At 58.5% G+C, this 12,760-nt stretch overlaps 1 protein-coding gene across 3 annotated transcripts in view; it reads left to right on the top strand.

Moving 5' to 3' along the window:
- RAI1 (retinoic acid induced 1) overlaps positions 1–8,878 on the top strand; it is a 136,902-nt gene extending 128,024 nt beyond the window's left edge. For 2 of the 3 annotated variants that reach the window (XM_043523381.1, XM_007062745.4), the window contains 3 exons: positions 1,309–1,402; positions 3,474–3,523; positions 5,185–8,878. In XM_043523381.1, the coding sequence (XP_043379316.1) occupies positions 1,309–1,402; positions 3,474–3,523; positions 5,185–5,199 (159 nt within the window). In that variant the 3' untranslated portion in view covers positions 5,200–8,878. The remainder of the gene's footprint in view (positions 1–1,308; positions 1,403–3,473; positions 3,524–5,184) is intronic. The other variant, XR_006284141.1, reaches the window with a different exon arrangement.
- Positions 8,879–12,760: the final 3,882 nt, after the last annotated feature.

Here is a 12,760-nt window from a genome sequence, read left to right as displayed (position 1 = left end):
TAGAGCAGGCTGGCGTGAGTGAGCAGATATGGCCCGAGGATATGCTAATGCAGTGAACCCCATGTCATGGCTAGGAACTGGTATCAGTTAGCATGAGGAGGGTGGATCCAAACAGTCAATTCCCCGCAGTTCCAGGGTTTTAATCTTCCCCTTCTGGGCTCAGCTCCACTTGCACCCTTCCCTCTGGGCCTCTGCAGGTTGCACAGTGCAAGGTGCCCTCTCTCTCCTGACCCTTCCACCTGCAGGTCCCTGGCTGGGTGTTCTCCAGCACTGCCGTTTCACGCTGTGTAGCATACACAGACTCCGAGTTGTACCAGGCCTTGTAAGGGACAGCTCGTGTTCCCAGAATGGTTCAGAAAGAGGACGACACCCAAATCCATATACATTTCGCACGCAGCACAGGGCGAGCTGGAGACTGGAGCACATGAAGAGCTGGGATTCTAGACCCAGCTCTGTCCCTGACTCACTGGGCAGCCTTGGGCAGGTCACTCCACCTGTGGGTGCCTCTGTAAAAGGGAGAGGATGACACTTACCTAGCCCACAAGGGGGTTGTGAGGATTAATGAATATTTGGGAACCACTTTGAGATCCTCTGGTGGAAGGCACCAGGAGGGCAGAGTATTTTGACTGTTGTTCTACATCAAGCAAGTTCATTGGGCAGTCATCGGAAGAGTGTTTTGTCCCACCGCAATAAGAGGAGTTGCCTCCCCTGACACACAGTTGGGTTGCATTAGCCCCACCCCATCGGGCTAATGCCCTTTTAGAACATAAATGGTTGCCACAGCCTCTGAGCTTTCAAATTTGGGTCTGGTTACCGTGTTCTTTGGTCTGCAATTCTGGGTACGGTCAACGGAAATGGGGTGGTTAACAAAACCCAGTGGTAGGCCTTGGAGAGGACAGGTTAAAGGCTGTGTCCATTCCACAGGCTCACCAGTTAGTGGTTGTGGTAACTGGGACAGAATTCTTGAACTGGAGTGGGTGGAAAAGAGGCAGCAGTGCTATCCCAGGGACAGTGGGAGCAATGGAAGCATGCTCTGTTGCCAAATCCCTAGTAGAAGTAAGAGTTACACCTCACCGTCATGGCGAAGTGAATGAGTTTGGTAAAGCTATTAGGACTCAACCAGGCTTTGTGGGGCTGAGGAATGAATGGGGTAAATCTGAACTTGGTGGGGATGTGAAACTGCCAGCTTTTCCTGGCCGTTCCATGGCTGCCAGGGGACTAGCTAGTTGCTGTATCTGGGATTTACTTTGCTGGACCTCACTGGATTCTCTCTCTCTTTTTCCCCCTGCCCCACTGGTGGATTTAAAGAGATGCTCTAGTTGCCAACAAGCAGGAGCAACCATTGGGTGCTGCCACAAGGGATGTGCCCAAACCTATCATTACGCATGTGCCATCGACACAGGTAAGGCTTGTTTAGGAGAGGAGGGATTTGGGTCAAGAGGGCTTGAAGGACCTCAACTTCCTGCTCCCCAGCGTTTGGTTGCTCCTGGCGCGATTCCCGAGTCCCATGCATGCGGAGAGTCGTACAAGATGGGGAATAAGCCTCCATTTTGGCTGGCTCGGAGACGCCCTTTCTGAGTGTTAATGCTCCATGTGATTTGGGGGTTCATAAACGAGAGGCACGAGCGCATTGCACCCAGCTTTGTGTGTGCTCCCCAATGCACTTCAGACCTGGCCCTCCGCCTCTGAGTTCCCTCAGCCGGTCATCAATGCACCACCAATTCTGACCAGCGCGCCTCCTATTCCAGGCCTAGTCCCCCCTTCACAGGAACCACAGCTGGTCTAGTTAGTTTGTATTATATCATGTTCTTGATCGTTCACAGGGTGGCACTATGTGGTTAGAACAAGGGGGCTGGGAGTCAGGTCTCCTGCATTCTCCTTCTGCCTCCGCCGTAGATATGTTGTATGTCCTTGGGCAAGTTACTCAATCTCACTGGGTTTTAGCTTCCCCCTTTGTGAAAGGGTGTAATGGTACCTCCCATTCATTCTCGGTGCCAGAGTTACTGGTGATCTCTATCAGGAAGGCTCCAGAGAAGGGAAAAGCCTTTTTAATAGGCCAGGACCAAGGGTGTTATTGTCTGCATGCCCCTGCAATCGATTTTGTTACCACCAAGTGTCAGTTTGCCATGCACGGGCACCAGAGAGATGGGACGGTATGTATGTGGCAGTCAAAAAAAACTGACACAGTCTTAATTTCAGCGTGGCGCTGCGGGCACTTTGCCACGGCCAGTCTTGGAGCCTCACTCAGAAAGGCAGGGTGAGAAAGGCAAGAAGGAATGAAGGGTGAGAGTGAAAGGAAAAGAGCAGTGTGGGGTGCTGGGCTGAGGGGGGCACTTCTGATCCCATCCCTGCCATCCGCTCCCTGGGGGACTGGGTTGAGTCCCGGCCACATGCGGTGTCTCAGTTCATCCATGGGGGTCAGGACCCCGCCGCACAGAGATGTTGTGGGCAGTAAGCAGTTAAGGTAAAGGGGCCAGAGTCAGCCCTGTAGATCTCTGCAGGAGACCCAGGGTGGGGCCTGGTGTTGGGAAAGCGCTTTCAAATCAAAGCAGCCACAAGTGTTATTCCCCATCCCCTGTGTCTCTGTGTCCCGTCCTCCTGGCGGGGAGCTGTCGAGCTGGAGGAGGCTGTGAGCAGCCCCAGCCTCTTTTACAGCATGCACTGCGGTACTGTCAGCCTCGGAGACATCCACTGGTACTGGTAGCTTTCCCGCAGAGAGGAGAGGCCTGGAAGAGCTGCCAGCCCTGTTCCCAGCTAGCGCCAGCTCCCCCAGCAGTCACCCAGGCACATGTGCCAGGCTGGGATGGGGCGGGACCATCTCCACCGAGCAAGATCTCCCCAGACTCGACCCTCTGGACAGCCTGCGTCAAATCGCGCTCAAGCCACCAGGGGAATAAGTTTGGCCAGTCTCAGCTCAGCCCTTTGGCAGAAACGTGGCCACATGAAACCTCATTGCTCATTTAGCGCAGCGAAGTGCGGCTGGCAGGAGAGACCCGAGCTTGGGGCCGAGGGGCAATGGCGGGACTGGGGGAACAGAGCAGAGCCCGGTTCCAGGGCTTCAAGAGTAGGTCCAAGCTGAGGAGCTGAGGCACAGCTCTGTGGGTGCTGCAGGTCCAGGCTGAGGAGTCCTGGTGAGCTGTGGGGGGCCTGGCACAGCCCCTGCTGGGCTTGGCTGATGTAAGCCGGGCTTCCCATCAGCCAGGAGCGGCCCCTCTGGCTGCTGGAGGAGGAGCAGTTATGGACACTAGAGTGAGTCCCATTCGGTCCTCTCCACTGCAGGACAATGCCTGTGAGAAAGGGGAAATCAGCAGGGGTAGGGAGAAGGCTTCACAGCTCCACCACTGCCTCCCGCTCAGAGAACTCAGCCCCCGGGCTAATGGTGGGTGGGAGTCGGTGGTCGTGGGAGGCTGGGGGGGGACACACGGCTGCCTCATCTGCACCCTCTAAAGTAGGGCTCTCCTTTCCATTCGCAGGTTGCTTATTAACTGAAGAGAACTTCTCTCTGAAATGTCCCAAACATAAGGTGAGCCCAGAGCCCCCCACCCAGGAATCTGTCCTCTCCTCCTGGCTTCCCTGGCCACAGCCCCTGCGATTCTGTATGTTCCCTTGCACAGCTCCCATCCCAGCAGGCTGAGGGGAGCAGGGGCTGGCTAGGGTAGCCCTGCGGCCGCCCTCCCAGCCCAGGGGCTGAGCTCGTGGCCAGCCCTATGGAGCAGGAATCAAACCCAACGGCCTGCCTATCCCGCCTGGCCTCCAAGCCACCTCTGCACTCTGGCCGTATCACCAACCTCTCCTGCCCCCAAATCTCAGCTCCCTCCGACGCCTATTTATCCTGCTCTGTTGGCTTCAGCCTCTGGCAACTCGTCCCAGACGTCTGTTGCCCTCCTGGGGAAACGCACCCCCTGATTTCCCTTCCAGCTCCCAGAGAAACCGCATCAAGCTGCCTCTAGATTCCTGCTCCGCCGGCGGCCTGAGCTGTTTGCGCCTGTTGGCGTTCTGCCTGGCGTAAGCAGGCAGGGAACAAAGTGAGGTTGAAGCGGGAGCGTTGGAGGGGAAGAGGTGGGCACTGGGGCGGGGGCGGGGTGGGGGGGGAATGTCACTGCTGCTGCCACCACCTCCCCACACAGCAACAGGAGACGGGCTGGGACTAAAGGGCTTTGTCTTCCCTCAGGAGCTCGTTTCCAAATGCTGACCAGGGGCCCGGTAATGTAATCAGCGGTAAAAGCACTTCCTGCCTCTCTCTTTCCCCAGCTACAGCATGTGCACCTTATTACAGGCAATTAGACTGGAGGTCAGGGCTGCGCAACCAGGATCCAGACTGGGAACATGCCCACAGCTTGCGGGTTGAGTGTTTGAATCGGGGGGGCAGCAGGTTGGGCCAGGCCCAGCTCTCATTTGTAAGCCAGTCAGGACAAGACCGGGCAAGTCATCACCAGCTGGTCTGATGAGTAGGAAGAAATGTACAGATGGGTCTGGTAGCTGCTCTGGGCACCCACGTGCCTTGCTGATGCCCAGGGAGGGAAGCCAGGGGCTGTGGCCCTGGGGGGAATGCACAGCACCCCGTAGACGAATGGGCTCCCGCTAGCGGATTTGTTAAACTGAAGTTGCAGAGTGTATAGCTGAGGCTGGAGGGACAGGCCGTGCAAGGCAGTTCCTCTGGTTCAGGACCAGTGGCGAAGAGGACACCTGTCCCAGCGTGGGAAGGACAGGACAGCAGCAGGGGGAGATGCACGTGTCCCTTTCTTTGGAAGACTCTGAAGGGAAAGGGAGGTTGGGGAGGGCAGGATACCCGCAAGCCAGCAGATGGCTAGCGTGGCACTGAATCCAAAGGGACAAGCCAGAGGGCAGGTTGCTGAGAGATGGGTCTTGCTGCCCCCCGGTGGTGGCTGTTCTGTCTGTCGAGCTGATGGGCTGCAGAGTGCTGTTATTTTGCTCTGTGCCCGGCGCAGGTGAGCAGTGCCAGGGGCAGGGTGCACCCAGGGAGTCCTCGAGCTGTCAATAGCCACCTCTGGCTGCCTCATGCCACACTGTTCCCCGCGTGCTGGCAAAGCCAGGCCTGGGATTCAGCCAGGTCAGCCGGAAAGCGACACCATTCCCCCTCCTCCTTGGCGCGGCTGGGCCCCCCAGAGCAGCAAGTTAACCTTTCGGCTGCCGATCCATTAACCTGTTTGGCTTCTTTTGCAGAGGCAGCCGTTATAATCCATCTGCCGGGAAGTCGCCCCGCCGCCAGGCCCAGGTCACCGCAGAGGCTCCTTGGTGCTTGTCTCACCGGTGGCTGCCAACGACAAGACCCCACAGGGAAAGGCAAGGCCGAAAGTGCAGAATGTACCCATCTGCGTCCATTCCCCCGTGCAATAGTGTTTCCCTGGGACGGGGGAGCACCCAGAATACAGGCCAGGTGGGAAGCCAGTTCCAGGTTCTACTTCTACCCTTCTGCTCCCCGCAACACGCTACCAGAGCCATTCCGGATGGGCATGGAGATCTAGCTCCAGGGTCTTCTTGGAACTCTATCCAGAGCCATTCCAGGTGGGCACGTAAAAGCATTTCCACGTTTTTCTCCTTCCCCCTCTGAACTCTACCCCGGAGCCAGTGGGCAAAGAAATCCAGTTCCAGGTTTTTCCTCCTCTCCCCTTTAGGACCTGTAACTGACACTGATAGTAACATCTTTCACCTGGGACAAGGCCCCAGGTAAATCCCGGCCTGGAGCATTTTCAGCACCTCCCCTTGAAGTGGATTCTGGGTATACCTGCTGCGGTGGGACTCCCTTGACCAGAGAACGAAGGCGGCGCGTGGACGGTGGCTTCTCTGACCCGGTCCCAGATGATGCAAATAACAAAACCCATGGCAAATACAGACTATGTTTCAGAACTACATTAGCTGCACAGGGGTGGGGTGGGGTGGGGGTGGGCTGGGGTGGGGTGGGGTGGGAGTACAGTGTAAAAGGGTTACTGACGATGTTGTCTTACTCTGGAACAGCTGGACTATGAGAGCTTTCCAGTCCTCCATATCTCACTCTGATCTGATCTGAGATGTTGCCTTCAGCAAACCTCATGGTGTCTGTCTGTATATATGTGCTCGACATGAGAAAAAAAATGGCCTGATGTTTGAAACAACACTTTGCTCTTTTGGTTTGGTTTTTCATTTGCAGCCCCGGTCCCCTGCCGCGAGCCCCGGGGGTGGGGCGCGGGGGCAGGCGGGGGCCGACTGGCAGAGGCTGCTGCGGGAGACACTGGGGGGGCGGAAGTTGGTGTGTGCATGGGGAGGCGGAAACGCGGTTTCGGCCCTTGGAGGTTCCCCTGCTGCAGCCACACTGAAGGCTGGGCTGAGTTTCTGGACGGGAAAAGGGAGTTGGGGCTCATTAGAATGATCTCAACCCCACCTTCCTGCGTTGTCTCTGGGCCTTCAGCGCCTCCCTCCTGCCCCCGCTGCCTCTGGACGGGACTTGTGTACTGGGGTGTGCCGCTCTAGGGGGAGCCCTGTACGCACCCGCAGCAGCTCGGGCAGGGAGTGACAAGCAATACTTCTCCATTAGACCAGTCTGGACCCTGCCCTGGCTGCTGGCTTCAGCAACCCGGCACGCCATCCTTCCCTCTGAACCCAATGCTGCCTGCAGCTGCTGTGTGCCATGCAAGAGTCCCAATCCCTCCGTCCTCCCCCGCCACGTGTGCTGGGGCGCTTTAGGGTGGCCCTTTCCCCGCTGCTTGGGCTAGATAAGAGTGCGTCCTTGTCATAACCAGGAACCACAGAGTGACCAAGGTGCTGGCAGCTGGGTTTTAAGGAGCAGATGTGGATTTTGGTGCTAGTCCTCGTCACCCTGCTGGGCAGGGATTTGTCAGATCTCACCCTCTCCGCAGGGCTGGCCTGGCTTGGTACGTGGCTGAGAGGCCACCTACACCCACCCAGCACCCTGCCCTGTGGGTCACACCAGGGCCAAGCTCCCATCTCTCCGATGTGCTGAAAACTGGACTTCCGGGCCACTCAGACCCCCCCCAGCATTTTTCACAACAGCCACCCCTTGTGGCCCGGCGCTGGCGGGAGTTCTGGTGGGTGAAGGGCCCTGTGATGAGCTGTCAGCAGAGCAGACAGTTCAGTCGCTGAGCAGCTCTAGCCTGAGCTGGCCCAAACAGCTGCTGGTGTGCTCTTAGAAACAGTCCCATGTGGCGGGAGAGGTGATGGGGTCTGCAGTGTCCTCTCTCGTTGCTGGGCTGGGGACCCCCGGGGCTGGCTAAGTGGGCTCCAGCTGGAGGCGGCTGGGGCTGGAAGCAGTTCTAGCTTTGCTCCCGTCCTTTTTTTTTTTAAAACGAGTGAGTCCTGAACTCGCACACGCCCAACCAGGCGACCTTCGAGCGCCCCTCGTTAGAATCGCCCTCGGTGAGCAGCCAGCAACCATTTAGACCTGTAAGAATTTACCAGCCCCTTCCCCTGTGCGCACACACTCCCCCGCCCCATTACATGGGCATACAGGTGCCCCGTATCTTTGATTCCCCAGCATTGCTGGTTGCAGAGACACTTGTGTAACCGTGACCTGGCCCCTTTGCCACTTAGCTGATTCACTCCATGATGTCACAGCCCATTCTTTGTTCTTGCGGGAATGCTGTCTCCATCACAGAGGCTGGAGGGATAGTAAATGGAGTGGGCTGAACGGGACAGAAACAGCCCACTAGCGCAGAACTAGACCTTCCCAGCCCTTGGGTGTGTTGGCCCATTGACACCAATGAGACGACTTACCGGGAGATTTCCAAAATCAAATCCATGAAAGTCAGAAACGTAGGGACACGAACTAGAGCCGCACGCACAGTTTAAAGGGGTCAAAGGCAGTTTGGGTTGGTATTTGTCTGAGTGTGTTGGATGGCATCTTGGCCTTGCTGACGTACGCCAGAAGGAATGAGCCCGTCTGAGAACGAATTGCCGTAGAACCTCAGAGTTACGAACGCCGGAGTAATGAACTGGCCAGGCAACCAGCCACCCCGTTTGGAACCGGAAGTACGCAATCAGGCAGCAGCTGAGACCAAACAAAACAAAAAAGCAACTCCAGTGCAGTGCTGTGTTAAATGTAAACTACTCAAAAACGAAAGGGAAAGTGCCATTTTTCTTCTGCATAGTAGTTTCAAAGCTCTATTCAGTCACTGTTCGGTTGTAAACACTGGAAGGAACAACCAGACCGTTTTGTTCCGAGTTACGAACATTTCAGAGTTATGAACACCCTCCGTTCCTGCTGCGTTTGTAACGCTGAGGTTCTACTTACATATATATAGAAATTATTGATGTTTAACATCACACTCGGCTTGGAATCACACGTGGTTGGATGTGAGCAACGCCACCCCCCTCCTGCAGCCTAAGCAATTGCTGCATTGCGCCAGACAAGAATCTGGACCCCTCCTCAACCAGGGCCATGCCCAAGCAAAGCCAATTCACCCATTGTAACCTGTCTGGTGGTAGTGCTGTGCGCGTTTCATGCTGCCATGCTTGGCTCGCCATCTCACCGCCACTCACCTCGCCCTCAATGTTTGCTGGCCAAGAAATGTCTGTTGTTTCAAAAGCTTGCCACGGGCCATGGGAAAAAAACTGTGTCCCTGGCACCATTGCCTGAAATCCTGGCTATTTTTAGTGGCATCTTGTACATATGACTGTAAAATGGTAAATCGTGTGTATTATATATTGCCTCATTATATAGTGTATATATATGTATACATATACATATATATAATATATATGAAGACTGTAAATGTTCAGACTAGTGTACTTATTAGTATATTGCTTCACACTGAAGATTGTGTGTAACAAGCTGTTTCTAAAAGATGTTTATTTTCCTTAAGAGTAAAAAACAGGTCATTGCATTCAGAACGTCAATAAAGATACAACAATTGTTTTGGAAGTATGTGGACGTCCAGTCGTAGCCTGTGTTTCTCCCGCCGACCCTCCTCCCCTGGCAGCAGCTGAGGAAGAGAATGCAGGTTGCAACAGTGATTTCCCGCTGGGCCTTTTGGCGCCAGCAGTGGTTCTCACTGACCTCCCATCCCCAGCGGGGAGCGTTTATTCTTAGGAAGGCCCCCCCTCTGTGCACACACATCCCCAGGATAACATGAGCAAATTGAGTTCTGGCCTGCCCTTACTAGTTCCTTTCCTCCCCCTTGGCCCTCCTTCAGGGGCCCTGCCAGAATGGCTCAGCCCCATTGGCTAGCGAGGCCGGTAGCCTGTCTTCATGCTGCATGGCCAGCCAGCAGAGGATGGGTCTTGCTCACCCCAGCGGCTGGCTGGTGCCCTGGTTGCAATTCTGCTTTCTGCAAGGCTGCCTGTCTCTTTCGGCCCAGCGAGCCAAAGCTCCCTGTCCACGTCCCACACTTGACTGCTGCATCCTCCTCCTGGGGCCTCGCCAACCTCCACAAAACCCAGCCTTGCTCCTGGCCTGACCATGTCATCTCCCCCGCTCCACTGGCTCCCCTTGTTTCAGCCTGGCATGGTCCAGCTTCTGGGCTTGGAGCCCCTTCTCGCATCTGCCCCGGCCCAGTGTCCCCTCAGGTCTCCTCCCGCCAACACTGCCAGCCGCGTCTGGGCAGGTATCATTAGCAGACACCGCCCTGCCCTCTGCCATGGTAGTCCCTCCGTGCTGGGGGGGGGCCCCAAAGCCACCCTGCAGGCGGCCTCCAGACCCCCTCTGCCACCTGCTGCCCTGAACTCGCGTGGCCTAATGGCTGGGGGAAGCTGGCCTTTCGTACCATCTCCAGCCTTGCTCACAGCTGCGGAGCCTCACTGGCCAGAGATGCTGAGCCACATCCTCTGCCGGCTTTGCTTGCGGCTGCATCGCTGCCCGACAGAGCTGGCCACACACCAGGCACTGTCAGAGCCTGGGCTGCCGGGTCGCCTCCTCCCCACGCTGCCCCCTCCCAGCTGCTGGGTTGGCAGGGGGTATCCCGCTGCTCGTGGGCACCGCCGCTGTGCCTAACACGGTGTTGGAAACAGCTCCCCTGAGGTCCCAGCGCTGCCAGATCTGGCCTGGTTGCCCTGACTGGGCAGGGTCATGCGGCAGGCGGGCCGGTGCAAGGCGCCAAGTGGATTGGGGGCAGGCGGGAAGTAACGGGCTGGAGAGCCAGTGTGGAGAGTGATGCCCCCTGGTGGGGGGAGCTATGTGCCACACCAGAGCACTTGGCACTGACAGAACTAGGGGAGCAGCAGGGAGGCCCCATTGCACCCAGGTGCTGCACAGACACAGGCCCTGCCGGGTCACTCCACCGCGGTGCCAGCCAGAGTCCTGCCCCCCGCCCCCCCTGCAAAGCATCAGCCCAGCTGAAGCCTGAGGATAGGCCCTGCATTGGTGCCCCCGTCCTTGTGCTGGGCATATGGGGCAGGCGCCTGCCTACAGTGGCCTGAGGGTCACATAAGCCCCCACCCCATAGGCTTGGGGGCGGTGGGGGGGGTTAATCCCACACCACAGGCAGGCGGCCAGGCTCGCGATGTTTGGCTGCACCTGCAGGGCCCATGCCCGTGGCTCCACTTTCCTGTCTGGATAGAGGCAGGGAGCCCATCCCCATGCCCAGTCCCTGGGGCCTGCAGGCTGAGAGGCAGCCCCAGCCCTGTGGTGCTGGGCTGGCGCGCAGGGTGGGGAGGGGTGTGTTTGTGTGTGCGTTTGTGTGTGCACACGCATGGGGCTGAGCCAACGCATTGGCTCACTGGCCAGCGCTGCCCTGCGCGGGGGCCACTCAGTGCCCGCGGTGCTCCTGCAGTTACACAAACCAGCGGCCTCTTGTGGGTGGGTGGGAGAGTGGGGCATGGGTGAGCCGACTAGGCCCTTTTAGCCATGCCCGGCCCCCTGCCCACTGTGGGAGTGTCCCCTAACCAGGCCTTGGCCACAGCCACCCCTAAACAGCTCACACAAAGGGGCTGCCACCACTTCCTGGGACGCGAACCCGGAGTCTAAGAAGCTCCTGCTCCCCCGGCTTGGGGCTGCTGCCCTGGGACCACCTCGCCTGCCCTGTGTGTTACGCGCTCCAGCATTGTGCCCCCCCCCCCAATCTAACATCGCTCAGCCAATTTGTGCCAGGGCCTCTGGCAGAAACCTGGCGCTGCACCCCTTGCAGTGGGGCGCACGGCTCGTCTCTGCCCACCCTGGGCGTGCCCCGGTGGAGCGGCCAGGGCTGGCCGAGTCTCTGCTCCAAGGGGCGGGTCCAGGCGTTGGAGGCCCCGTGGGACGCTTGGCTGTGGGGGGGGAGGCGTGACGGTTCGGGGCGCTCAGCTCCAGGCCATGGGGGGCAGTAGGGTAGGGCAGCAGTAGAGCCAGGCAAGCGGGGAGGGGTCTGGTATCAAACATCCATGTGGGCCCCAGCTTAGCTCATATGGATGAGGCTCACACGGGAGTGATGTGCCCCCCCCTCACCTGCCCCCGGAAGAGACCCTGTCCCTGATGGGGAGTGGATGAGGGGCCAGCGTGCTCCCTCCCTGCTGACGGGGTAGCGCTAGACTGGGCCTGGCTCCTCTCAGCCCTCCTGCTCTGGGACACAGACCATAACCACATCCCCCCCCTTCCCATGCCTGGGGTCGGCCTCCTCCTAGCACCACACGCCCCCCTGGCCTGGCCCAGGCTGCTCTGCCGGGTGCTGATGGCCTGGGGCCCAGGGGTGCAGCCAGAACCCAGCAAAAGGTCCAACTCTGAGCCACCCTACAGGACTCTGAGCCTTGGGGCGAGTGGTGGGCTGGTGCCAGCCCCTGGCCGTCCTGTAATGATGCCTTGGCCTCCCCTCTCCCCATGACGGCCCAGCCCCAGGAGGAATCCATGCCCCTGGCCTCCCCCTGTGCATCACAGGTAGACCCCTGTGCCACAGCACATCTCTCCTGCCCTAGCCAGGGAAACTGAGGCCCAGCAATGGGGAGTGATACCCCATAGGTCATGCAGCCAGGCAATAGAACCCAGGAGTCCTGGCCTGCCCAAGACCCTTTTCCCAGCTGGAGGAGGATGGACTAGAACTATGGTGACTCTACTCAGAACCAACTGTGGGGTCTGGAGACCCCCCCAAAGCCGAGCAGCTCCTCTAGGCCCTCCCAGGTTGCTGGCTCTCAGGGCACCACTTAGGCGGTGATGGGAGCCAGCTGGGACAGGCTGTGCTCTGGGGGCCGCTGTGCGGAGCAAGCTACGAAGCCAGGCAAAGGGAGCAGGGTGGGCCTGCGTTCAGCTGAAATGTAGGGGCAGAGATGGGGTCCCCCAATTTCTGCAGCAAGAGGGGCCATATCGGCAACCAGCACTTGGGAACTGACACTCACACTGCATCCCGCCAGGCACCCGGTGGGATTTGGCCCGAGATTTCCACGGCAACGTGAAAAGGCCAAATGCTCCAGTGCTGGGGGGGGCAGCTCCGAGCGCTTGGCCCTGAGCCAGCAGGAGCAGGCCTTGGCTGGCTAGAGCCCTGGGAGCTGCTGGCCTGAGCCATGGGCACAGGGACTTCCTGTGGGGTCCATGCTCTTGCCCCTCCAGGAGAGGCCCAGGCCAGACAATCCTTGCACCCAGGCTGGGTCACCAGAGGTGGTGGTGGGGGGAAGTGGGGAGACAGAGGGCAGAACCTGGCTCCCCTCAGGTGCAGCAGCTGCAGCTGGACCCTCCTGCTGCTCGTTTATTGTATGCTCAGGCGATGGGTTGGATGAACCACACCCCAGCGGGACGCTGCTGGGGAGAGGCGGTGATACCATGGCCACCCCCTGCCAAGGCTGCACTCTGTGACCGTCCCAGGTTGGGGCGTCGGGTACAGCCCCCCCAATCCAGTACAGGCACAGC

This window comes from Chelonia mydas, chromosome 10 (genome assembly GCF_015237465.2).
Source record: "Chelonia mydas isolate rCheMyd1 chromosome 10, rCheMyd1.pri.v2, whole genome shotgun sequence".
Lineage (NCBI taxonomy): Eukaryota > Metazoa > Chordata > Testudines > Cheloniidae > Chelonia > Chelonia mydas.
This window is presented reverse-complemented; position numbering and strand designations above follow the sequence as displayed.